General features: G+C 53.2%; 1 protein-coding gene across 5 annotated transcripts in view; it reads right to left on the reverse strand.

Annotated features, from left to right (window-relative positions):
* Window positions 1–389: 389 nt before the first annotated feature.
* Window positions 390–25,305, reverse strand: part of MYBL2 (MYB proto-oncogene like 2) — a 28,993-nt gene continuing 4,077 nt past the window's right edge. For 2 of the 5 annotated variants that reach the window (XM_016152433.2, XM_016152435.2), the window contains exons 3-14: window positions 21,976–22,047; window positions 20,948–21,040; window positions 20,517–20,737; window positions 18,561–18,723; window positions 14,254–14,541; window positions 11,454–11,867; window positions 9,265–9,404; window positions 5,759–5,858; window positions 4,254–4,367; window positions 2,856–2,960; window positions 1,424–1,573; window positions 390–911 (exon numbers count right to left, since the gene is read on the reverse strand). In XM_016152433.2, the coding sequence (XP_016007919.2) occupies window positions 783–911; window positions 1,424–1,573; window positions 2,856–2,960; window positions 4,254–4,367; window positions 5,759–5,858; window positions 9,265–9,404; window positions 11,454–11,867; window positions 14,254–14,541; window positions 18,561–18,723; window positions 20,517–20,737; window positions 20,948–21,040; window positions 21,976–22,047 (1,989 nt within the window). In that variant the 3' untranslated portion in view covers window positions 390–782. The remainder of the gene's footprint in view (window positions 912–1,423; window positions 1,574–2,855; window positions 2,961–4,253; window positions 4,368–5,758; window positions 5,859–9,264; window positions 9,405–11,453; window positions 11,868–14,253; window positions 14,542–18,560; window positions 18,724–20,516; window positions 20,738–20,947; window positions 21,041–21,975; window positions 22,048–25,305) is intronic. The other 3 variants (XM_016152436.2, XM_016152437.2, XM_016152434.2) reach the window with 2 other exon arrangements.

Raw genomic sequence — 25,305 nt, forward strand, 5'->3', positions numbered from 1 at the left:
GAAGTCAGGGCCACTGTGGCCAGGCGGCGCTGCTCAGCTGCCAGTCACTTCTTGTTTACCAGACTGACATGGGGGCTGGGCTCATCACAGGCCAGGACAACCATCCACAGCAGGTTGGCCAAGCGAGGCCCAATATACCATTCACCCACCCCCACCCAACAGCCAAGGGCCTCACAGCTTTGAGGCACCCACCGGATAGAAAACAAAGCTGCCTCCAGCACACTTGGCCCCTGGGGAGGCGGGTAGTGGGGAAGGAATGGTTCAGAGCCCCAGGCCTGGGCTGGTCAGACAAGGATGCACTCAGGATGAGGGCCCAAGTCCTCACATCCCTTGGGGCCCCAAGAACAGTCACCAGGAAACCATAAGCAAGGCCCGGGAGGAAGGCGGAGTCCAGAGCAGCACAAGGAGAAAGGCAGTTTTATTCCAAGAAAATATGCCAAAGGGTGAGGAAGAAGCGCACTGGCCACAGGCCCTGTCCCAAGCCGAAATCTGAGATGAGGCCAGGCCTGACCCGCTCGTGGGGCTCCCTGAGGCCCTGGAAAGAGGACCGGGCAGGCCCGAGGTTGAGACTTTGTTCTGTTAGCACCAGGAACTGCTGCAGCCGCAGCTGCAGAGACAGGACAGTGGTGGCCCTGCCGTCTCCCCCTGAGCAACCTGGGGAGGGCTGGCGGCAGAGGGCTCCCTGCAGGCGGTCACCTGAGTGTGATTCTCAAATGCACAGACCAGCCTCGGTCCCCCAACCCCCTGTAAACATGAGAATGTGCTCGTGACCGCCAAGCCCCTCAGGATAAGATGAGGGTCCGAGACGTGTGGCTGGGCTTCAAGCGGCCCAGGAGCTGCCGGGCTTTCTCCTGCATGAAGAGCTGGTCCCTGGTCCCCCCGCAGGCCACTGTCTTCCAAGCACTGGTCATCTGGGAGGAGGCAAGAGGGTTGCAATTCAGGCAAGGGCGGCGTGCTCCCAGCGAACCCTGGCGGGAAGGTTGGGGGGCAGTTCTACGACCCTCCCTCTAGAAGCCGCCGCCTCTGGGATTCCTCGGAAGTAAAGCAAGGAGGCTGGACCAGGAGATGTGGCCGTGCCCCTCACGCGGCACCAGCCTCCACATGAGTAACGAAGGGCTGCAGCCACGCAGGCTGGTGGGGAGGAGCGGCGAGGGGCTCACCCCACGCACACACCGACACGTGAGCAGCCAGGACTGGCGTGCGCCAAGCAACCAGATACAGAGACAGTGACTTGATTACGCCCGTGGGACCACGCCACCATAGAGCGGGGCCTGGTGTGGAAGGGGGGGGGGGTCTCCAGTGCATTCCCTGAGGGAGTGGCATCGGGGCTGAGATCAGAAACCGAAGGTGACCAGGCACTCAGCCTGTGCAGGGGCCCTGAGGTGAGTCTCCAAGTGACGCCACACTCGCAGCCAGCACTCACCGGGGCAGGCGCTGGAAAGTGGCTTCGGGCCTTCGGGGCCATCGCCGCCTTCTCGGGCTTGGCCTGCAGGAAGCCCTCGTTGAGCAGGCTGTTGTCCTCTTTGCTGCCTGGCAGGGTGAGGCTGGAGGAGCTGGATGGGACATGCGTCTGCTGAAACCAAAACAAGTCGAGACTCAAGCTTAATGGGAAGGAAAAATCCTAGTCACGTCCCCACAGCACCAGCTCCTCCTGGCTGTTGAGATCTTGGGCAGCACGTTACCTTCTCTAAGCTTTAGTTTCCTCTTCCAGGCGGAAGAGGAAGTAAGATTAAAGATGAAGTAAGAAAATATCTGTGAAGGGCCTGTTTCAGAGCCCGGCACCTACTAAATGCTGGGTCCTTTCGCATGAAGCCGGCTCCCTCCCCGACAGCCTTAGGGGGAGACGAAGATGCTGTTTTTTCCTGAGACCAGGAATGACCATGAGCAGAGCTGGAGCTGTGCAAAGCGCCCCAGGCCTGTCCAGTCTCCCTATTCAGCTTGACCTCTACCTCCTGACCGCTAGCTCCTGGGCCAGAGCTCTGATTATAGGCAGGACGCTGAACCTCGGAGCCCTGAGAGCTCAGAGAGCAGGTGCTGACGTCAGCACTCTACCCAGGTCCCCCTCCCCCCACCCAAATCCTGTGCTCTTAACCGCTTGCTATAATGTTTTTCTTTTTGGTTAATTATTTTGCGTGCCCCATGCAATGCCAGCTACAGGTCTGGCTGGAGGGCACTAAGCCCCAGCCTGGTGGGGGTTGCTGACTAGAGTGAGGTTTCTTGGCAAGGGACTGTGGGAGCAACAGTCGTACTTGCAAGACCTGGGCAGGCAACCTTTTCCTCTCACGACCTCCACCACACCGCTCGCTGAGGTCCACTGAGCACCAGGCCATAACAGGCTCGCCCCAGCGCCAGCTGCGAGGGATCAACACTGCCGCACGGTCTCCGGGGACCTAGTCTCTGTGCAGGCAACAGCTGCCTTCCTGAGGTCGGCCCGGAAGCTGAACGGCACCCGTCCCGGGGCTGACGTGCCCGAGCCACCTGCTGTGACTTGACCCTCTCTGGGGTTATCCCCATGACCAGGTGCAAGGGGAAGTGCCAGGGACCCAGATCCACGGCTTTCAGATGTGTTCTAGTAAATACAACTGTTGCCAAATAAAACTTTCTGAGAAGCCAGGAGCAGCGCTTCTCTGATGGAAGCCAGGACAGGCTCCCAGCTCCACACTCCCGATCGGCCTCCCCCTGCTGAGCCAGGAACCGGGGAGCCCAGTCTGAGAACCACCAGACTGCTCCACCTGCAGGTCCTCCAGGCAGCTAGAGTCCCAAGGGCAGAGGCCCAGGGATAGTCCACCCTCCTCCCTGGGGGAGAAGAGCCTTTGCAGTTCTGGGCTGGGGACGGCCTCTCCCAGACCCCTTACCACGGACAGAGCCTTGGGGAGCGTGGACATCATCAGCTTCCCGTCCTCGTCCACCACGTCAAGAGCCAGGGACTTGCGGACTTTCTTGATGGGGCTCCGCCGCAGCTGCGGGAGGGGAGGAAGGGGGCGGTTAGGGCGGGCGCGGGCCGCCCATGGGGCCTCGGCACTGGCAGAGCCGGGCCCACTGCAGGGCGCCTCTGAGCCAGGCCTGGCTGGCGAGGATGTGAGCGGTGAGGCCGGGGGCCCAGGAGCCAGTGGCCCCGTCGCAGACTCTGTGCCCAGGGTACACCGTCCAGCCAGATACTGCAACCGGAAGCCAGGGCAGAAACACCAACCTCCACCCAGAGACCCGCTGCTCAACCCCGGACAGACCAAGCACAGCCAGCGAGTCTGTCACAAAACCCTCTGAACAGGCCCAGCAAAGAACCCTTCCAATCCCTTAAAACCCCACCTGCAGGCAGTAACGTGGAGCCATAAACCCCACAGGACACAGGGCCTCCACCAGCACCTGGGACAGCCCCACCCCTGGGCCTCCCCTATGCAGGTCAGAGGATGGATCCAACACCAGGGACGCCCCGACCCCAACCCAGCCCTGTGTCCCAAACAGATGCTGCCACGACTCAGAACCACCACTCAACACGGGAGAGGCCCGGGAAGGCCTGAGGTCACGTTCTCTACCTACACAGCCGGGGGGGCCTCAGTGGGTCCCTCCCAGCCTGACTGCCCGCCCACCCACCCACCCCCCAAAACTCTCGCCTGCCACCCAGGAATCCAGGAAAACATGGAGAACAAAGAAGGGGACATGGAGTCCTCCAGCTATGGAGAAACTACACAGGGAAAGGCACACGGGGCAGGGGCTGTACCAGGCCAGCCCCTCCCCCACTGCCCAGATGTCCCTGCCCCGTCCCTGCCAGCTCCCTACCTCATCTGCACTGACTTCCCCCCGCCTGGCTCATGCGGCCCAGGCCCCCCGGCCGGCTCCATCTGAAGGATTTCACTTGGAATCCTGTGTCCCTTTCTGCTCCCTTATTGCCACGTGTACTGAGCCACTAGTGTGTCTGCCCACTGAACTCTAGAGAGAGTGACCATGTCTGGGTCTTCGTCACTGCCCTATCCACCTCACCCAGCCCAAGCCCACTTCAGAAGGGCCCAAACACAGTGCCAAAGAGCTAAGGGATAGTTCAAAGCAGGGGGCGGAAGGGGCAGCGTGCACCAGGGCCTCACTGAAGCTGGTTTCATGAGTGACCACTCTTGGGGAACAAGGGCTGGGGCCGCAGCTCAACTCCCCCCGGGCCTGACTTGTACCAGCTGTGCCCAGATCCACTCCCCAGCTCCCCACGGCCCCTGCCCACACCACCCAGGCTGGCGGCAAGGCGCCCGCCCACCCTGGCCACTCACCCCAGTCTTCCTCTTCTGCTTCTCAGGCCTCACTTCATCCTCAATGATGAGCTCGATGCCGGCTTCAGAGCGCAGCACCTCCTTCAAGTCCTCCTCCAGGTGCGGGGTCTGGGGCTGGGGGCAGGGCGGGTCAGGTGAGGCTCCCAGGAGATAGAAAACAGGGCGGAGCTAGCCGCACCCTGGCTGCGGCAGGCAGTGCAGGACGGAGCGCAAAGACACTGGCCTCACGTCCATTATTCACAACTATTACCTGTCCCACCTCGGACAAGCAGACCCTGACCTCAATGTGCCGAGGGCTGCCAGGGCCACCGTGGGCCAGGAGCACCCCCGACATCACCCCAGCGAGCCTCACAACCCATGCCACAGCCACCACCCTCCACAGGGAAGAAAAGGAGGCTGCGAGAGCGAACCTGGCCTAAGGCTACACTGCTGAGGAGTTAAAAGCTGGACATGCTCGAAGCCCGAACTCCTTCAGCTCTTCCTTCCACACTAACAGGGACGCGCGGTTCCACGTCCCTTTCTCGGGCCTGGGTGCTCCCGGGGACCTCTCTGGCCGCAAACAACAAAGGCCAAAGGAAGGAGGGCAGCAGAAGGCATCAGGTACCATGACGACCGGAAGTGACTCTGAAAGCCCCGGTGTGCCTTCATGACAGCTGCCGAGGTCAGCTTTGCGTGACATTTGCCCCGTCACACCTGCCTGGAGAGCGTGCAGACATCGGAGCCCACTGCCCCTGGGACGGGGCAGGGCAGTGCCCGCTAGCACCTGGCCTGGGCCCGTTTATCTCAAATCAGCTCCACCGCAGGAAGGGGGAGACCAGAGCCCCGCTGCCGGCCTCTCACACGAGGACCCCACACGACGCGAGAGGAGAGGAGTGAGGGGACCACACTGCAGTCTTTGTCCACAGGTCCAGCGCTTCTCCGCCACCGACCTTCGACTGGTTTCTGAACTACCTGTGTCTGCCTCCGAAAGCCCAAGGTGCCAGCCCTCGTGGAACAGCACCACCATCTCATCAGCCGGGAGGGGCGGGGGAGGAGGGCGGTTCCCACGCTGCTGGGCGGGGTGCTTTCCCGCCGGCCACCGCACGCCCACCGACGCGCGGTTCTCCCACGCTTGTGAAGAGCCAGCAGCGAGGCAAAAGGCTTCAGAGTTCGAGGAGCAACGAGCGACTTCCCCCCAGCTTAGCCACAGCATCTGAGCAAGTCCTTCTCCGTGCCAACACCTGCCCGTGTCTTTCCAGCGCTCATGATGCGCTGGGACTAGTCAGCTATTTAGGGCACCACCGTGTCCCCCGCACAAGCCTGTGCCTGCCAGCGCGCTGCAGGCGCCCCCGAACTGCCTGATGAACTGACTAGTAACTTGGCCTCGGCTTCCCCATTTATAAAATTAGGATACCTGCAGCTTCTCGGGGCTGCTGGGAGAATCTGCGGAGATCCCTAAGGGAGAAGGCTCGGTGGCTGGAGGAAGACCCCAGTCCGCAAGCCCGCCCGCCCACCCCGCCACGTACCAGGGGCTTTAGTGGTCCGTACTTCTCCAGCGCGTTTTTGAACGGGGTCGGTGTGTGGGGAGTGTTGTCCATGGAGTACTTCTGATCTGGGGTCACGAACCTGCCAGGGAAGGAGGCTCAGTGACGGGGTTTCTTCCCTGTGGAAGGGGAGTTGAGACTCCAGATGCCCCCCCCCCACCTTCCTGCTGCCTGGACCTCTGGCCTCAGCAGCAGGAAAGGGGCCCCTGGCGCAGGTCTTCCCCGCCCACGAGGGTCTGCACCGGGGACTGAGAGGAAGGGGCCGTCTGTGGAAACGGGAAAGAACAGGAAAGAGTCTAAGGGGGTCCTGGAGAGAACGGCCGGGAATGCTGCCGGTCGTCCGCCTGCGAGGACTTTCCGTGAAACGAGGAAGGCCTGTGGCCCGCGAGGGGGAGTAAGGCGGGAATCCAGGAGGATGGTGCCCCTCCCTCCACCTCCCCCCGAGACAGAGTGGCAGCCATGGCATTAAGGAGGGGCAGGGGCAGACAGCAGGTGTGAGACGGTGAGGCCAATGCTCGCGCTCAACTTACCCTCTTCCCAAGTCTCCTCAAAATGGTCACGGTGGGGACAGAACCATGGAGGGAAAAGCTTTAGCAGAAAGAAACCTAGGGAGGGTCTGGTCCACAAGCAGCAATACTAACCGGATGTGGCCCCACCGTTTCTGCCTGTGAGGCTGGGGAAGGGAAAGGAGCACCTCAAACCCCCGGCACCGGGGCTGTGGGTCGGGCCCGGCCACCTGGCTGTGGGCAAACGTCGGCTCTGACAACAGGTGCCAAACTCCACTGGCACAAGGCCTGCGTGACTTTAGTCAACGGGGGGCAGGCACCACCAGAGCTGACTCCCAAAGCTTTCCTGGGGTGGTCTGAGGATGTCAGAAACACCCCGGGTGGTCAGCACTCAGGTGCAGAAGGCCACTCCTGGGCACAGCTACCTGGGCTGCGGCTCCCGGCACTCCCCTTGGCCTGCCAGTCATTCCACGAGGAGCGAGACCAGATATAAACCAGTCCTTTCTTCCCTTCTCAGGACCAAGCGCTTAGACAGAGACGCACACTATCTGCTCCCATATCCTTGTTATCCCCCACACCCGGGACACACGGGGGACCCCTCTGTAAAGATAAGCAAAGACAGATCAGCGCCGGTCAAACGCAGCAGTCCGAACCACGGTTCAAAGGGACGGGCTGAACTATGGGGTCCGACATCTCTGTGGGACACGGAGTCTTTGCGACAAGCGTGAGAAAACTCTAGAACCTCTCTAAGTCACGGTGTCAGCAAGAACTGAGAACACGTGCGTGTTAGAAAACTAAGGGAGGCAGACTTGGGAAGAGGACATACAGGATGCCAGGGAGATGATGAAAAACATGCGATTCTGGAAGCCGGAGGACTCGGCAGATGGGAAACTGCAGAAAACCAAGTGGTGAACGAGAAGACAATATGATGATGTTCTCGCGGAGGTCAAAGGAAACAGCTTAAGATGACAAACAGGAATATGAAGATGAAAAGAGACAGAGACCAGTGAGCCTGTGTCCAAGAAATTCCTAAGCCAGGTGGAAAAGGGGGCAGATGTCAGAGAAGCAAGAATGCAAAATAACAGCACATTTGCTCAGCTCAAAGTTTAGTCTGGACTTTGAAATAAAAATCAGGGTGGCGGAGGGGGGAGTTAGTTAACAGAGATAGCACACCTGCATATAACCTGGCAAATTTCAGGAATAACTAAAAACAAAACAAGACAAAACAGCAACAACGACAAAAAAACCTCACAAAGGTCCAGGGAGAAAAAAGATTTCCTGCAAAGCTGGATAGGTGTTGGAATTCTCCACATCATAAACGCTATCAGAAAACAGGAAAACCTTGTGGTCACAACTATTCTCCCTCCAGATCTCTATATCCAGTTCCTGTGGTTCAAGACACTGGACAGTGACCCCTGAGAGCCGCGAGGCAAGTGAGGTAAGCCAAGTGCACCGAGAGACTTGGGGCATGGCCCGGGGAGGGGGTGCAGGTGCATGTCCTGAGATGAACTCTGCAGAGCATCCCAGCAGTCAGCAGGGCACTGATCTGTGCACAGAGGCAAGGGGACCACCTGGGACCAGGGAAGAAGCATCTGGGAAGATCAGAGAAAACATCGCGACACTCACACAGGCTGCTGCCACCAGCCAGACTGGAAACCCTCCTCGTTTACGAGGCGGCGGGACAGAAGGCACGAGATCCCGAACTAACCGCTGCTCTGGCCCCACCTCGAAACCCTAAAAGACCCCAAAGGATCTTGAATAACTGAACCGTGTCTCAGAAAAAGCTCTAAAACAGGGAGCGAGGAACACATAAATACGGGGCATGCAACAAAGAAGACTTCACATCTGGTACCCAGTCAAGATGTCGCCAAGTATACAAAGCAGCAGAAATAACAAGCCAAGCAAGACCCAGAACGAGAAGAAAATGCTGCCGACCGAAAGAGACCCAGAACCAATGCACACGCCAAAACCCGCAGGCGAGGGCGTTCGCGCGGCTCCCTGAGTTGTATTTCCTAATGTTTGAAAAGCAGCGACAAGGAGCATATTTACAACGATCCGGCTGAGCTCCCAGAGATGGACACACAATGCCTGAGATGGAAACTGCCCTGGCTGGGACCCCTGGAAGGTTAGACACAGCAGACGAAACGGTTGGTACACATGAAGACACAGCAACAGAAACTATCCGAAATGAAACGGGGGCGGGGGAAAAGGAACAAAAAGAACTAAACGTAACATGAGCGAGCTGTGGGACTTCAAGTGGAGTCCCTGAAAAGGACTGGGGTCGGAGGGCCCCCCCCAAAAAAAATCTAAAGAAATAATGGCTGAAACGTTTCCTAATACGAAACGTGCCTATGTTAAATTTTAGGCCAACTGTCGAGGGCTAAAATTCCTGAACTGATACCTGAATCCCGTTAACTTACTCGCGAAATGATTAATCGCAACACTTCTCCTGCAGCAAATGTGAGAAGAAGCGTGGTTAGGCAAACTCTCTCTACCTGGAATTCAGTCACAGTGACACGAGGGAGGAAACTACTGCGCAAGCCCAAACACAGAAGCCAACAGGGAAGCAACCTGTACGGGCCTCGGAAGGTGAAGCACTCGGTAAGCTCGGGAGGCAAGGACGCAGCCCTCGGTCCTGACCGAACACCAGAGAGACCCAGGGAACTGGGCACAGGTTCATCCCTCACGCAAGGCTACTCGAACCCAGTGCGCCGGACACTTGTAAAACATGGAGAGATCGAGTGTTTCACGGCGATTGGGACTCGCTCCACTCTGGAGATCCGAAAGCGAGCACATCGGAAAATAAAAAATGAGTTAGGCAATGATAATGCCCCAGACTGCACTGACAAACAAAAAACAGGAAGAGGCGTGGGGGCCAGAGGAGGCTGCTTTCTTGAAACAGAGTGTCGGGTGCTTTCCCGGGGGTGGCCCTGGCCCCTCCAGGCTGGCCCCCGCCGGGGGCGGGGCAGGGCCAGCACTCACGCGGTGTGCTTCTGATGCAGGGGCGTCTTATCTCGGTGCAGCGGCGTGGTGACCACCACCTTCTGGCTGCACACCGGCGTGGACGTCAGCGAGGGGCTCTCCAGCTCCAGTGTGTCCTGTTTGTTCCAGAAGTTTAAAAACTACCAGGGAAGACAAAAAAAAAAAAAAGACAAAGTGGTGACCTGTGCTGTAGTCAGGTGAGAACCTCAAGACGGCCCCCTACCCATGGCTGCTCCAACACGGGTCCTCTTGCCCTGCTGATCAGCACCCCCTCTCAGAGGTCAGGAACCACAGCGCAAAGGCCGGGACAGGTGAGCGGGTTAGCGTAGACCCCTAGGCTTGTCATCACCCCAACCTCTGCTTTTGCCAGGCTGGTGGGAGGTCCCCTTCCCCTCGCCTCCCGCTAACCCTAACACCCCATGTGCTGCTGCTGATACCATTGGAGAGAGAATGTTAAGCGTGTAGGAGAGGTTTTTAAATGACCTGTGATGGACATGGGACATGATGGCAGCCGATGTTGACATTTAGAAAGCATCTCCTTACCTGCACCCCACCCCCGGTGCAGACCTCTGAGAGGCACAATCTATTACAATCCCTTTAGATAAGAAAGCCAAGGCTTAGAGGGATTTAGATTCTTATGACGAATCAGAGGTAGGACTCAAACCCAGATCAGAAGCACCACCTTCTCCCCAGCTCTGTCCTGCAGATGCCCTTGGTCACTCAGGGCCATCGGCAGCTCTCAGGTCCATTACCCTTTGTGGGGTCCCCAGAGCAAGGCGGCCACTGCACCCCATCATCCTAGTCTGATGTTTGGGCAGCTCAGGGCTCTGTGGCCAGCCAGCAGCAGTCCTCACTTGGGGCCTGTCATGTCTGGGCTAAACTGTGTCCTCTAAAAATTCCTAAACTGAAATCACGTGATGGGGACTGTATTTTGAGATAAGGCCTTTGAAGAGATGATTAAAGTTAAAAAAAAAAAAAAAAAAAAAAGGTCACATGAGTGGGCCTAATCAGTAAGACTGGTTTCCTTAGACAAAAAGGATGACCCTTGGACTTCTAGACCTGTGAGAGCTCCAGAACTGTGAGAAACTAAATCTGTTAAGCCACAGTGTGGGGAACTTTCTTATGGCAGCCCAAGTAAAGTTCTCTTGGAAAAACCACTAGCACCCCCAAATCATGGGCCTGGCCTCAGTCCCTCTACAGCAGATGATGGTGTAGCCTCCGACATGTATGTCTGGGCCTCATACTCTCTCGTCTTCATGGGAGAAATCTTACTCGACGAAACCCAAACCTGCACCCACTCTGTTCTAAAGACCTGCCTCTCACCCACCCCCCCCAGTCCCTCCTCTCCCACTCTCCCAGTGCCCTACCAACCCCCCGCCCAGCCCCCAGGGCAGTGCACACCCCTCACAGTTACACCGAGGCCTTGGGCTGGCCCCATCCTCCCCCCCCCACCACTAGCTCTGGACTTCAAGCCACTCCCCCTGCCCTCCATCTCTGCGCCTTTGTTCCAGTCACTTGATCAACAACCGCCACCCCCCCCCCCGCACCCCCAGACACCACGACTCCCACCAGAAGGCCCGAGGGCCTCCCCGACCTCCAGGAAAGACAGGGCCCCTCCTGAACAGTTCTCAGAACACAATACTCTCAACGATGTAGTCATTGCTACCAGCAGGTCACTGCGTCCCCATCATTTCCAGCCTGTCCCCAACCCTAGCTGTCCTCTTCAAGGGCAGGGCTGTCTTCTTCGCCTTTGCTCCCCACGGCTGGCAAATCTGGTATGAAATAGGTGCTTAATAAATGGACCCTTTTTAACAAATACTGAGTCTGGACCTTCCCTTCTTTGCCCAGTTATCACCCACTCTCCCCAGGTCAAGCAATGCCTCCTCCTCAAGGAAGCCCTCCTGGATGACGCCCTCCCCCGAGACTCGACGCACTAGCAGCACCATAATAAGCCTTCTCCTTCATTCCATTTATCATACGTATTTGGGTCTTTTTTATTAACTGGTCTTCCTGCCAGAGTGTATGCCTCGTGAGGGCAGGGCCGGGCCTGTTTCTGCTCACCACTCTGCCCCCAGGCCTCTTCCACAGCAGATGAACCGCGAGTACTTGTCGAACGGCACGCGCCTGCCTGCCAGGCCCTGGGCTGGGAGACCGGAGCCCGGCGAGGAGTCGGGACGGGGCGCACACACCTGGGACGGCGAGAAGGGCAGGGTCTTGACGGGTGTGCTCTTGGGCGTGAGGCTGTTGCAGGAGTCCAGGAAGGACAGGTTGGAGCTGCTCTCCGTGACGGGGGACAGCGTGACACGCCTCTTCTTCTGCCGCTTGAGCACCGAGGGCGGCGTGCCGACGCCCAAGCCCCTCACTTCGGTGCTGGGGGAAATGGGGATGAGCTCGCCCCGGCTGCCCCGGCTCAGGTCCGAGATGGTGGGGCCGTCCAGGCGGTACTCGGTCACGCTGGGCCCCGGGGCGGCCGGCTGCTGGGGCGGCGGCGCCTGCTGCTGCTCTGAAGGCTGTGGCTGCACTGGGCTGCTGTTGACACTGCCCTCTGCGGACGGCTCCTCAGGGAGGTCAAATTTACTCAGGTCACACCAGGCGTCAGGGTCCTGGACAGAGAGGGGAGGGGTTAGGTATCCCTGCGACTCCTCTGCTTTTCTACCAGCTGATACGAGAAGACTCCGTAGAGCAGGAATGATACTGCCTAACTCTAATACTTAGGAGTTAAACATTGGCTATTAACAAACACTAGTCATTATTATGGTGACAATGTTTCAACCTTCATAATTTTTAAGACTAAAATATTTCATCACATGATATCACATAATTACTTAACTATCCCCCTGTTAAGACATTTAGGTTTTTTAAAAACAACTCATTTTTTTTTTTAACATCTCGGATAAAAATAATCTCCTGCATTTACATAGGTCCCTAGAAGTGGAAGGCATGGGCCCGAGGCCGCGAGCGGGTTCAAGGGTCATGGCCACATTCCTGGAAAGGAGGCAGCATCTGTCCCACGAGCCTGCCCCCCGTGGGTGCCTCTCAGGCCACTTCGTAGCAGCTGCTCCAAACCCTAGAATGACCCTGCTGGAGAAGGGGTTCTTCCCCCCTTCCACACGGAGGAGCAAGGCCAGAGAGAGCGCGACCCGCACAGAGTCACTAACTTTCTAGGAGCAATTGTGATAGACATGCCCAGGTCTTCCCTAGCAAATTACAAGCCCGCCAAAAGGCTTCTGGACACAGGCTTCCGTTTTGATCCCTGGAGGTCTGGCCCTGAGTAGACTCAGACCTGGTGGCAATTTCTGGCCCATGGGACTCACTCGAGCCTGAGGCACTTTGTTCCTAAGGGTGGAGGCCAGCTCAAGGCAGTGCTGACATCAGGTCCACACTCCCAGCAGCGAACCCCAACCTGGGGGAGGCCCCAGAATTGATGGTGACTAATGAACCAGAGGAACATCCTAAAGGACTTCCTAGTGGTGCCGCAGGGGAGGGACCGACAGCAGCAGTATTTCTTAAAATGCTGTAACAACTCATCATAAAAGGGTCCCGGCTCAGAGTCAGAGCCAGTCAGCAGGGCCCGAATCCTGGCCCCCACACACACCAGCTCCGTGATGTTGGACAAGTCTCTGAACCTCTCCTGAGCTTGGGATCCTCCCCATCCCCAGGGATGAACCCACCACCCACTTCACAGAGCTGTTAACACAGACAGCACGTACACAGGTAGGTAGCAAGTAAAAGCCCAGCACACAGTAGGTAACTCGAATGTTAGATACTGTAATTGCTAACTCAGCATTGTCACACATGGGGTGCTCAATAAAAGTGAGCTCTCTTCTCCCCTTCTCTGTGTCCATCAATTAGAGGAAGATACATAACAGTCTAAGGATGAAGGCAACACTGTAAATTGCCAGGAGTGATGGGCGGAGTTGGCCCGACTCTCATCTCAACACACCCCTGGAGAGCCCAAAGGAGCCACTGAGCACGCCAGCCTCAGAGCTTTGTGCTGCTCAGACTGATGACCACATTAGACCTGCTTCTCCAGTTACCCTGAAATTCCTTGGAGTGGAAGGGGCAATACAGATGAACCCTGAGCTGGTCTAATCCCAGTTGCTGGGGCTAAGAGGTGAGACCCAAGAGTCGGGGACTAAGAGACTTGCTGGCAATCGTACCATCCAACCCCCCATTGAAGAAGACAGTGAGAGCACAGTACAAAGGTCAAGCCCATCAAGTTTACTCGCTGTGTGACCTTCGGGATACAATTTAACTTCTCTGAGCCTCAGTCTCATCTACAAGACACAGAGAAAGGACACACCTCAAGGAATACTGGGTGGACTGTGTACATTAAGCTTAGAGCCTGGTGTTTAGTAGATGTTCAATGAATGTCATGATTTGTAGCAAGGAGAGAGGAAGGCCAAGCGGAAGGGCGAACCTGGAAGGCCCGCCCCTGAACTCCACTGCCCCTGGTGGCCAGGCCGCTTGCCCATCACCTCCTGAAACCTGTTCCACAACACAGGCTTGGCTGATGCAGCTAGGGGCTGAGAATGTCACACCAAGAGGTCTCTCTCTCTCTAAGGGGCACGCTCCAGGCCAGCTCTGCCTCAGCGACCGAAACACCCGAGTAATCAGAACCCACTCTCCCCTCCAGCCTCAGCACCTCCCAGGTCCCTCTCCAGGGACACTCGAGCATCCATGGTGCCCCAAAGCCATGCTTAACTGTGCTGTGTATGGGCCTTAAAAACACCACCCCCTATCATCCTCAAGGATGCAGAGCTGGTGCACCTCCTCCGAGGAGCCCTCGCACCCTTACCCCGTGCTATACAGCATGAATCAGAAGCTCCCCAAGGGCAGGGACTCTATGCCGACTATTCCAGCATCCCCAGGCCCCAGCTCCGTAAATTTAATTAGGATAATGAGTTAACAGAAGGATGCCCGCCCACGAGGGAACTCTGTGCTACGGGGTGCTCTGGGACCACTGCCAAGTGCTGGGACCAACATTACCGACTCAATCAAGTCCAGGGCTTCCGAGAAGCTGGACCCCACGGCTGGGACCAGGAGGTTTGCAGCCTCCACCACCCACTTGTAGGGCAGGCTGGTTTCTGGCGAGGAGCCCTCCTCGTCGTCATGCTTGGGGATGTCATCCAGGGGCTCTGGTGTGCGCACGTCATCCAGCTCTGCAGGGACAGTGTCCTGCTCCCTAGTAGGGGCGGCTGCTGCGGCCTCCTCCTCACTGCTCTCCTCTTCCTTCATGGCAGGGAGTGCCGGGGGCCAATTAGTCACGAGACTTCCCTGTTGGACACAAAAGAACACCGTCTGGAGTTTCTGGTACAAGATAAAGACTCTTCTGTATTCAAGCTGGAAACACATAATCTGAATGGAATAAGGGATCTGCGAAAGAACCCAAATAGAGTCTCTAAAGTAACCGGCCTTAAGACATGCTTCGAAAATATCAGTATCATGAAAAACTAAGAAAGGCTGATCAACTATTCAAGATAAAAGCAGAGGAAAGAAAGAGATAGGACAACTAAATGCAGTATCTAATCCTGGATTGGATAAGGGCAGGAGAAAATAGAATATGGACTATAGATAAAAGTCCTGAATCGAGTGTTTAATTCCCTGAATTGGACATAACTGTACCATGGTTATGTAAGTGCATGCCCCTATTCTTGGGAAACACACTGAAATATTAACAAATAAAGAGGCACAATGTATGTAGCCAACCCTCAAATGGCCCAGGTTAAAAAGAAAGTAATACGAGTATATAGAAAGATGGAGCAAATCCGGCAAGAGAGTTCTTTATACTATTCTTGCAACTTTTCTGTATGCTTAATATAATTTCAAAATAAAAGTTTAAAAAAACAAATGTATACTAATATTTTGACAGGAAAAGAAAGTATAGGAAAATCCATTGTGGCACTAGCCCACTGGGCAGAATCTTGGAACAAGCTTGACACGTTAACCTGACAGACCCCAGTATAGCCGTTAAAACAGCATATGTGACTAACAACACAGTGAGGACCAAGGTCCTGTGTGAACCGTGGCAGAACAGAGTCAAGAGAGAAAACCCGGGCTCTGGATTGAATACGGCTTTGCCACTTACTTGGTGACCTTGGACACGCTGTCATACCTCAGAGTTTCAGTTTCCTTGCGCATAAAATAAAGACGTATAAAATGAAGACGATTTGAGAACACTAAGGCTACCTACGGAGCAGTGTTATGCAGATCAGAGAGGATGTGCGAAGCATCCGACCTAAAGAGTGGCTATTACTGCTATTGTGGTCAAGTGGCCAGGATAGAAATGGTTTGTGATTCAAGCAAAGGAAGAAAAGGAGATAAGAACAGATTTGATTAAAAGCTTGTAACTGCTATATAATTGGAGGGGGGGGGAGGCGGAATGCCATAAACACTGTGGCATTTAAAAGGTACCTACAAGGGAATCCCGCTTTAGAAAACTGCCACTTTGGAGAACAGTTTGGCAATTTCTTACAAAGTCAGGTATGTATTTACCATACGACCTTGCAATCCCACTCTTGGATATTTACCCAAGGGGAATTAAAATGTACGTTCATGCAAAAACCTGTATGCATGTTTATGGAAGCTTCATTTGTAAACGCCAGCTGGAAACAATGTACTCAGCCAGTAAGCAGACAAACCATGGTACATGCAAAGGACAGAATATCACTCAGCAATAAGGAACAAATCACTGATACATGTAACACAGGGAAGAATCTTAAATGCATAATGCCAGGCAAAAGAAACCAGACACGAAAGAGTACACTGTATATATATGGCTTCACTTACATGACATTCTTAACAAAACTGCAGACAGAGGAAACAAGTAAGTGGTTACCAGGGGCTTGGGCAGGGGTATGTGACTACATGTGAGAATTTGTTGGGGGGTGGGGAGGGTGTGATGGAAATTGACCGTGGTGATAGTTACATTTGTCAAAACTCACAGAATTGTCTACTAAATGTTACTGTCTGTAAATTATACCTTTGTGAAATGAAGGGGTAAAGAAGCTACCAATAAACTGGGGGAACATTACTGCATAATCAAGGGGTAAAACCTTTAACACATAAATAGAAGTTTACGAATCAATGAGAAAAAAGACGAAGAGGCAAAAGCGAATCAATAAAGAAAAAGTCAGCCTCGCTAGCAGTAAAAGAAATCAGAACCAAACGATATTCCATTTTGACTCTTAAAACGGGCAGGCATTTTTACACAATCATAACCAGCAGTGGCAACGGTGTGGTAAGGCAGGCAGTCCCATGCCCTGCTGACGGGAGGGTAAGATGGTACGACCCTTTGCGTGGCAATTTGGTGACGCTTATGACAATTTCAAATGTCCACACGACTTGACCCAGTCGTTCCGTATTTGTAAAATTAACCTACATAAGTCAGCAAATATTCGAAGAACCTGAACGATATTCACCGCAGTATATTGATGGATACCGTGACAGATGTTCACCAACAGGAGATATGACAGATTCAAGAATGGTGTAGAGCTCTATATATACACATGACATGGAAAGACGGAAGTAGAAAAAGATACGTGTAAGACAGTGAGATATCTCACATCACCTTATTTCAGACTTAGCAGGCTCCGCCTCCTGCACTATTGAATTCTGTGATGTTTCTAACTCTGCAGTGATCATGTATTACTATTATAGCACGGGAAAAACTTATAATTAATTGCAAGCATTGCCCAGTGAGTGGGGAAAACAGGAGGTGGTCCCACCATACATTAACAGGCAAAACTTTTCTAGTAAGCAATCTACCAAAAGGTATTAAAAGTGTGACTATCCAGCTCCAAGAATTTCTTAAGAAATAATTGAGTAAATAAATGAGCAGTGATTTAGCTACAAGGCTGATCATTAGTTTTCTTTCTAATAACAAAAACAAACAAAAAAAACCATTTGGCTATAACTTCATTTAAATAAATAAGCAACACAATAGAACCATTAAAATGATGATAAGGCTAATACCAACACATTAACCTGACTTCCAGCGCTCAAAGTCAAGGTCTGGGGCCCAGGCCAACCCAGCCCAACCCAGCCCAACCCAGCCCAGCCCAGCCTGAAATCCAGGGGACAAAAGCAAAGTCCATATAAATTGATTTTCAGCCATGTAGGATTTTCGGAGACTAAGGGAGGTCTGTCCACTCTGCCCTATCCTGAAAGACCATGTCCCCATATTTGTTGATGCGCATGGTTTCTCTTTCCGGCATGCATGCTTCTTCTTCAAGCAGAAGTAAAAAGATTAAAAACGTATTACTTAGATATGCAGGGAGAAAAAAAAAAAGCGTGAGAAGTAGACTCCTTTGTTTAGCGGACACACAGGGAGTCCAGACGAGAGGAAGTCGCTTTGATTTTAATTTACCCCTTTCTCTACTATGTGAATTTGTTACCCCAAAGGGGCATTCCCCATCACAGAATCCGAGTTGAAAAATCAAGAAACAGAGGCAAAAACATGTAACGCTCCAGCAGGGCACTGTAAAATTACAACAGTGAACAAGTGCTATCTAGTCCCCAGGAAGAATCAGTAAGGGGGTAACAGAAAAAAAAAATCACTCAATAGTTCACAATTACAAAAAAGATTAGAAAACCGTGCTAAAGTGCTACCTGCCACACCCAGCACTGTCAAACCTTCACACTTTGACACGTTTGCTTCGCATCTTCATTTTTTAAGAATCATATTTTTTTTAAATATCAATAAAAAGTTTGCTCTGGGGAGTGGGACGGGAGACGTTAACATCTGCTTGTGGGTTCCATTTTTACAAAGACAATGTAACACTACTAAATGATTTCACTTATGATTTTCACGTACAGGATGGAAACGTTCTCTATCTTGACTGCGAGGGAGGTTCCACAACTGTTTTTGTGATGATTCAGAACTGTACACTAAAGGGAATGAATTTCACTGTATGAGAATTGCACCTCGATAAATCTGATTTTTTTAAAAATTGCAAACATGCTTTTAATTATGAAAAAAAAAAAAAAACACAGGTAGGAAGAAAGCTGTTGATAGGGACAGAAAAAGGCTGAGGACAATCCTCTCAATTTTATGTCGGCTTGCTCTGTCATGCTTCGCCTGTGGACAGACAAGTGCCAGGTACGTGCAGGCGTGTATGACAAGGAAAGGCCCTTGTGACGGACACGCGGCCACACTGAGACTCTGTGGCAGGAACTAATAAACAGCTGTGGGTAAGGTAAAAAGGGATGTCGAATCACAGTGTTGGATAAACATCCGATCATAAACCGACCCGGAGCCACACCCGGCGGCTAAGCGCCTTGGACAGCCGTCTCACCTGGCCTTCCGCGGGGTGGGCACTCTGATGGCTGTCCTTGTCCTCGAGCTCCAGAAGCAAGTACACGGGGGGCTTACAGTCTTTGGACTCGCTCCGGAAGCCTCCTGTGTCCACCTTCCTTTTGATGGTGGAGTTCCAGTGATTCTTCACAGCATTGTCTGTCCTGCAGGGGCCAACAGGGGACTTTTGAGCCCCAGCCCCACGGCCCACCCATGTGCCAACAGGCACATCACTAACCTCCCCTGAGCTGAGCTCCACTCCTGTACATGAGCGTCCCACCTGAAGAGCTCTAAGGTCTCTCGGCTCTAAGATGAAGCCACGTTTCTAGCCCTTAACGAGTTATAGACCATTTCCACTCTGCTAAATAACAGTACGTACTATCACAGATGTGCTGACACACAGCAGGCTCTTCTCTGAGGCTCCAAGCAGAGTACTCTTCTCTTGAATTGCACACAGAGAATAAACAGCTCAAATGAGCAACCAGTCTGCGAAGAACGTCTGTCTCTCTACTCACTCCCACTGCAGACCCTTGGGACACCCACACACAGAGCATATGTCGGGTCAAGGCCAGACTTCACAGAGACCCCGTCTTGCTGGGTCCCTTCCCTACTCTTCTCCACTCTTCCTTTCACACGTGACAGCCTTTTCTCAACCAAACCCCGTATGTCTTAACCTCTGTGACTTGGGTTCTGCTTCTAGCCCTCCCGCCCGCATGCTCAGATCCGGGGTACTCCACGCTATAAGGCACGTCATTCTTTTGCTCACATATGTTTATGAAGTGCCTATAACGTGGCAGGCATGGCTCTAGGCACTGGGGATACTCCAGCAAGTAAGACAGGCAGCTGCATTAAGAGTCTACTCTAGTTGGGGAGATGGGTATCACGTCTAATTATAGTTGGGGTTCAAGCTGCTCAGAAGGCAGGCAGGGGCACTGTGGTGAGGCTGCCGGGGACCGATCATATTCTGGAAGGACAGGGAAAGCTTCCCTGAGGAAACGACACCCCCATCGAGAACTGAAAAATGAGAACATGTTGGCTATGCCACGGGCACAAGGCGGGGGACATTTTTGGGCTGGCCAAGGCACACCGGGGCGTTCTCCGTGGAGGGATCACTGTGTATGAGGGGCTGAGCAGAGGGATGTGTGAGCGAGGACACCGTGGGTCAAGGCAGGGCTGGTGGCATGAGCCGGGGCTGGTGACACGGGGAAAGAGGCTGAGTCTTCAACCCAAGTGTTAGGAGAAGTGCTAAGAGAATACCACGCTTGGGTTTGAGTTTTGAAACCAGACCATTCCAGGCCTCAGGGAAAAAACACCATCTGGCATTCTATCTCCTCCCACTCCCAGGACCATGCTGCTGTGACGAAGAAAGGATTAAAAATAAAACTAGGTAAAAAAAAAAAATGTGTTAAGGACAAAGAACACGGGATAAAAGGCAGCAGCAAAAAAGAGATTTTTATAAGTTTCTGGAAGATGGAGGACAGTTAGGAGAACAATAAGCAACTTAGGATACTGGGCGCTGACCCTAAGGAAGATTCTGGCAAGAAGGAGCCAAGTCTTCCCACTGCTCCCTGCGGAACCCCAAGAGGCTCGAGGCTTGGAAGGAGCAGGCTCAGTGAGGAGCAGGCTGGGCAGAGAAGTGGTTCAAACATCCGGATCCTGGCCTCGACCTCACAGGCAGGAAGAAGGTTTATTCTCTAGGAGAAAAGACCAGGCAACCCTGGCCACGGCAGGGGGCAGGAATGGCACACAGAGCTGAGACAGGGACTAAATGAAAATACGCACACCGAATGGGAGGACCCCAGATCCCCCGTCCCTACGGCAAGGCCCAGGCGAGAGTCTGAAGGACCCATGCATCCCTGAGAAGGTGAACTCCAGAGAAATCTGACTCCTGGAGTATTCGCCCGCAAGGCTCTCACCCTGCCTGGCCCCGTCCCCAGGCCTCTGGGAGGCAGCTCACCTCCCCGGCAGCATCTTGGCAATCTCGGCCCAGCGGTTGCCCAGCACCTTGTGGGCCTCCCAGATGATGCGGTCCTCCTCCTCGGTCCAGCAGGACTTCTTCACCTCGGGATTGAGGTGGTTGTGCCAGCGCTCACGGCATTGCTTCCCCAGCCGGCCCTTCAGGTGCTTGGCGATCAGCGTCCACTGCTTCGTGCCATACTTCTTAACCAGCTCAATGACCTTGGAGGTAAGCCTCTATGAAGCCAGCTGACCCGCCCCTGCCTCGGCCCTATCACCTTCTCTCCACCTGTCCCCCACCACCAGGGTGGCCAGATGACCAGCAGATGACACACCTAACCTTCAGCTTGACCCCCGGCCAAACCCAAGGGCAGGCTCGAAGTCCCTTGATTTGCAAGGTGAGTGAAGGCCCACCGTGTACCCACTAGTTACCTTCTGGTCTTCCTCCTTGGTCCATGGCCCCTTGACGAGATCTGGATTCAAGACCCTCAGCCACCGGTACTGGCATTGCTGGTCAGTGCGGTTCTGGGAGAATAGGAATCTGTGAGAACTAGGAAGGTAGCCTTGGGTCCTGGTTGATCCCTGGGCTCAGGGGACTGCAGTGCGGAGTCAGGCCCACCTCGGTTGGGTTCTGTCCTATTCCTGTACCCACTACATACTGCACGCCCACGAGCCAGAACACGTGGTTTCTCTTTCCTACAAGAGGACATGGATGGAACCAGGCAAACTCAGAACCCTATGGGAAGCCACCTTCACCACTATGACACAAGGGGGCCACCACTGTAGCCTTTAAAATCCCTGTAAAAGCCGGTGGGATATGTCAGGGAGCCCTGCTTGCTTCTGGGAGAGTGTTGCTTCACGTGGAAGAGGGAGACGAGGAATGGGGCAGCAGGGGTCTGGTGACTTGGTCCCTGAGCTCCCAAAGTGACGCAAGAAATAAGCCAGGTAGCAGCTCCTGCCACACGCACTCCCTAACCAGACACCTGCAGTCCGGGGAGGGGGGGATCTGACGGAGACCTGTACCACCAGAAGACTCTAAGTGCTGGATGTGGTGGCACCAGCCAACTCTGTGGGGGCCTCGCTTGTGAAGCCTGTGGGAAGTAGCTTTTCCCCTCAATTTTAGTCTCACTATTGAGAAACAGCACCAGTTCACTCTGGGCTTGCAGGAAGAAATGAAAATATGCCCCTGATCGCATGCCACGGGTCACGAGCTACAGACCAGAGCCTAAAGCCACAGGCATGCCGAGGCTGCTGTGTGGAGATGCTTCTGGAAAGGGTGCCTCAGGGTGCCATGAATTCCAGTTTGGGAAGAAAGGGCCCGGGGTCATGGCTGGGGGGATGGCATGCACCTTGATAAGGAACTCTCTTTTCTTCTCCTTGGCAGCAAGCCTGTCCCAGGCCTGTCTGGTCACCTAGAACCCTGTCCTTGGGGAAGGGGGACACGGAGGAGCTGCACTCACAGGAAAGTGGCTGGCCAGAAACTTCCAGTTTTGCTGTCCGAACTGCCTCACCAGGGTCCTCAGCTGCTCATCCTGACAATGCCAGAAAGACAGAGGGGCTCAGCTCACATGATGCAGAAAGCGGCTGTTTGAGACGGAGCCTTCTCCATACGAAACAGCCTCATTCATCCATTCAGTCATGACTTGAGCACCTACTATGCACCCAGCACTACAGACACAGAAGTGACAGAGCTGCCCAGCCTCCTGGGGCTCCTGGTCCAGATGGAGGCAGATGCTAATTAAAGGCTCCCACAAACTAAAGTGAAGACACCATGCTGGGGGTAGGGAGGGGTCTGTGCTGACTAGGTGACTGCCTATTCAGGGAGAAAAAAGGATAGTCCAAAGGAAGTCCAGTGTAACTGGAATGCAGGAAGCAGCAAGGGAGAGTAGGACGAAAGATAATTTTAGAGGGGACAGTAAACGCCAGACCACTCGCAGGTTGGTCTGGGCCTCTGTGTCCTGCAAAGCCACTGATGCATGTGAGCACCAGGTGGTCACGGTCCAAAGTGCTTCTTGCGAAGTTCACTTTCGCAGCTGCAGGAAAAGGGGCTGTGAGAGAGCAGGATGGATGAAAGGAGGCCATGACAGGCACCCGGGTCAGAGATGACAGTGAAGGAGATGGGGAGACGCAGGCAGAATCCAGAGCAGTCGCAAGGGAAAACAGTGTCTGCTAAAATATTCTCCTGAAAATGAACTACTGATTCAAGCAGCAAGACAGGGTGTCTCAATGCCATTACGACCAGTGAAAGAAGCCAGACATAAAAGAGTACATACTGCATACCCCGTGCACATAAAATCCTAGGAAATGTAAACTAAACCCTAGGGACACAAAGGCAGTCAGTGGTTGTCCAAGGTGAGGTCGGGCAGCAGGGGAGGGACGGACAGCAAAGGGGAGGAGCAAGGACTGCTGGGTGGTAATGGAAATGTTCTAAAATGTGGCTGATGGTGCTGGCAGGTGCAAGGTGACCCGTCTGCAGAAACTCATCCAATGGTACTCCAAATGGTTATAGCTGATTGTATGTAAAGTACTCCTCCATCAAACTGTTTATTTAAAATGTAGTATATCCATACAATGGGTTATTAATCAGCCTTAAAACAGAAGGAAGTTCTGACACAATTTCCCTAGAAGATATTATGCTAAACAAAACAAGCCAGTCACCAAAAAGACAAGCACTTTATGATTCTACTCACGCGAAGTAAAATAGTCGAAATCTTAGAAACAAAGTAGTAGAAAGGTGGTTTCAAGGGCTAGGGGAAGGGAGATGAGGATTTAGTGTTTAATAGGTACAGAGAGCCAATCTTGCAAGATGAAAAAGATCTGTTGCACAATAGAAATACACTTAATATCACTGAACTGTACACTTAAAAATGGTTACGATGGTAAATTTCACGTTATGTGTTTCTTACCACAAACACGCTCTCTCCTGGACAGAAAAAAAGGCCAACACAAAAATCTAGACCCTCAGCTGCAGGCTGGCCATAGTCCAGTAGTGGCTGAGCAAAGTCCCCATTGATCCTCTAGCTGAGCCAGCTCACACCCACCCAGGCAGCCCCAGATACCCTGCTCTCCTCTGCCACCCCGCCTGGCCAGGCCCACACCTGCCTTCCTTCCTCCCATGTTCCCCACATCCATCTCTGGCACCGCCATCCTCCCTGACAACCAGTCATCTCGTCTCCAACTCCTCCTAGACCTCATGGATCTCCCCTACCTGTTAACTCCACCAGGTACTGCCCTAGTCTGGCCACAGTCTGCCCCGTGCGCACCCTGCCCCACTCCCTTAGCCCTTGTCTCTGCCCGAGGCGGCCCCCAAATCCTACGCACAGCAGGTTAGCACCACTGAAGCCCAGATGTTCATGTCGCTCTTTAAAAATTTCCAACAGCTCCATCCTGCCAGCTGAGCAATCCTATACTTCTGAGCCTGACCCTCGAGGCCCTATTTGGCCCCAATCGATATTCCGTCCAATCGATATTCCGTCCATATCGACCACTCTTCCCCTTCAAGGACCCTTTGCTCCAGCCAACCTGGGGCTGCTCTACTGGCTTTTTCCCACCCACGACCCATTTCCTATTCTGACCTGCTCACTGCTTTGTACTTTCCGGCCTGCTGAATTTCCAAATCCTTATCCACGGAAACTTCCTCTGATCTCTTCAGAGAACAGTAGCCTCACCTTCTAAAGGTATTTTGATAATTATCTCCCTGACTGCTGAATTTCCAAATCCTACCCATAAAACTTGCCCTAATCTCTCTCTTCGGATAACACACAGTAAGTGACCTCTCCTTCTAAAGGTATTTCAACAATTACCAGGGCCTCCTATGTGCCAGGAGCCTTAGTGTGTGCAAGCAGCAGAGAGAACAGTGAGCACACAGGGACACTGATCCTGTCGGGCTGTGGATGACCACGGCACACCCGTGGGCCTGTGAGCAGTCTTATCTCTCCGCCCCAGATGGTGAGCTGCTCTAGGGAAGGGACCCCATCTTGTTTGTTCTTCTAAGAGCACAAGAGCTGAATACAGTCCCTGGTCCACAGGAGGATGGACAGAAAAGGCTGGTTTGGCACTCCTCTGTAGAAACATCTTTTATGATTTAAGAGGGGTGAAGACTCCCACAGGAAGAAAAAAAAAGACTTAAAACTATAACACACCCAGGAAAATAAAGGTAGAATAAAAAGATAAAGCCAAGAGGAGTCTAAGATGGTACAATCAGTTTAGAAAAAGGTCTGGCAGTTTCTATAAAACTAAACATATACCTACCTATCCCATGTCTGTACCTAAGTATCCTCCTCAGAGAAATGAAAACATAATCCTCAGAAAGACTTATGCAAGAATCTTCGCAGCTCCATCCACAATAGCCAAAAACTTGAAACCACCCAAACGCCCATGAACAAGTGAAACACACTGTGCGATAGCCACAGAATATCATTCAGCAATAACAATGAACAAATTAGTGAATCATGCAATATTTTGCTGAGCAAAAAGCAGCCAGACAGGAAAGAGCACAGCAGTATGATTTCATTGGTAGGACAATCAAGAACAGGCAAAATGAATCAAGCCAAGAGATAGCAGATCAAAGATTGCCTAGAGATGGGGGAAGATGGACCACAAAGGGAACCTTTGGGGATAATCAGAGTGGTGCTTAGATGAGTACACGTTTTTATCAAAACTGTTCACTTTTCAAAGGTGTATTTGATTGCATATAAATTATACTTCCATAAAATAGACTAAAGAATAAAATTAAATCAGAGATGGATGTCAAAAGATACAATTAATTTCTTAATAAAGAGGGAGGCTGC

Source organism: Rousettus aegyptiacus, unplaced genomic scaffold, assembly GCF_014176215.1.
Source record: "Rousettus aegyptiacus isolate mRouAeg1 unplaced genomic scaffold, mRouAeg1.p scaffold_m13_p_12, whole genome shotgun sequence".
Taxonomy (NCBI): domain Eukaryota; kingdom Metazoa; phylum Chordata; class Mammalia; order Chiroptera; family Pteropodidae; genus Rousettus; species Rousettus aegyptiacus.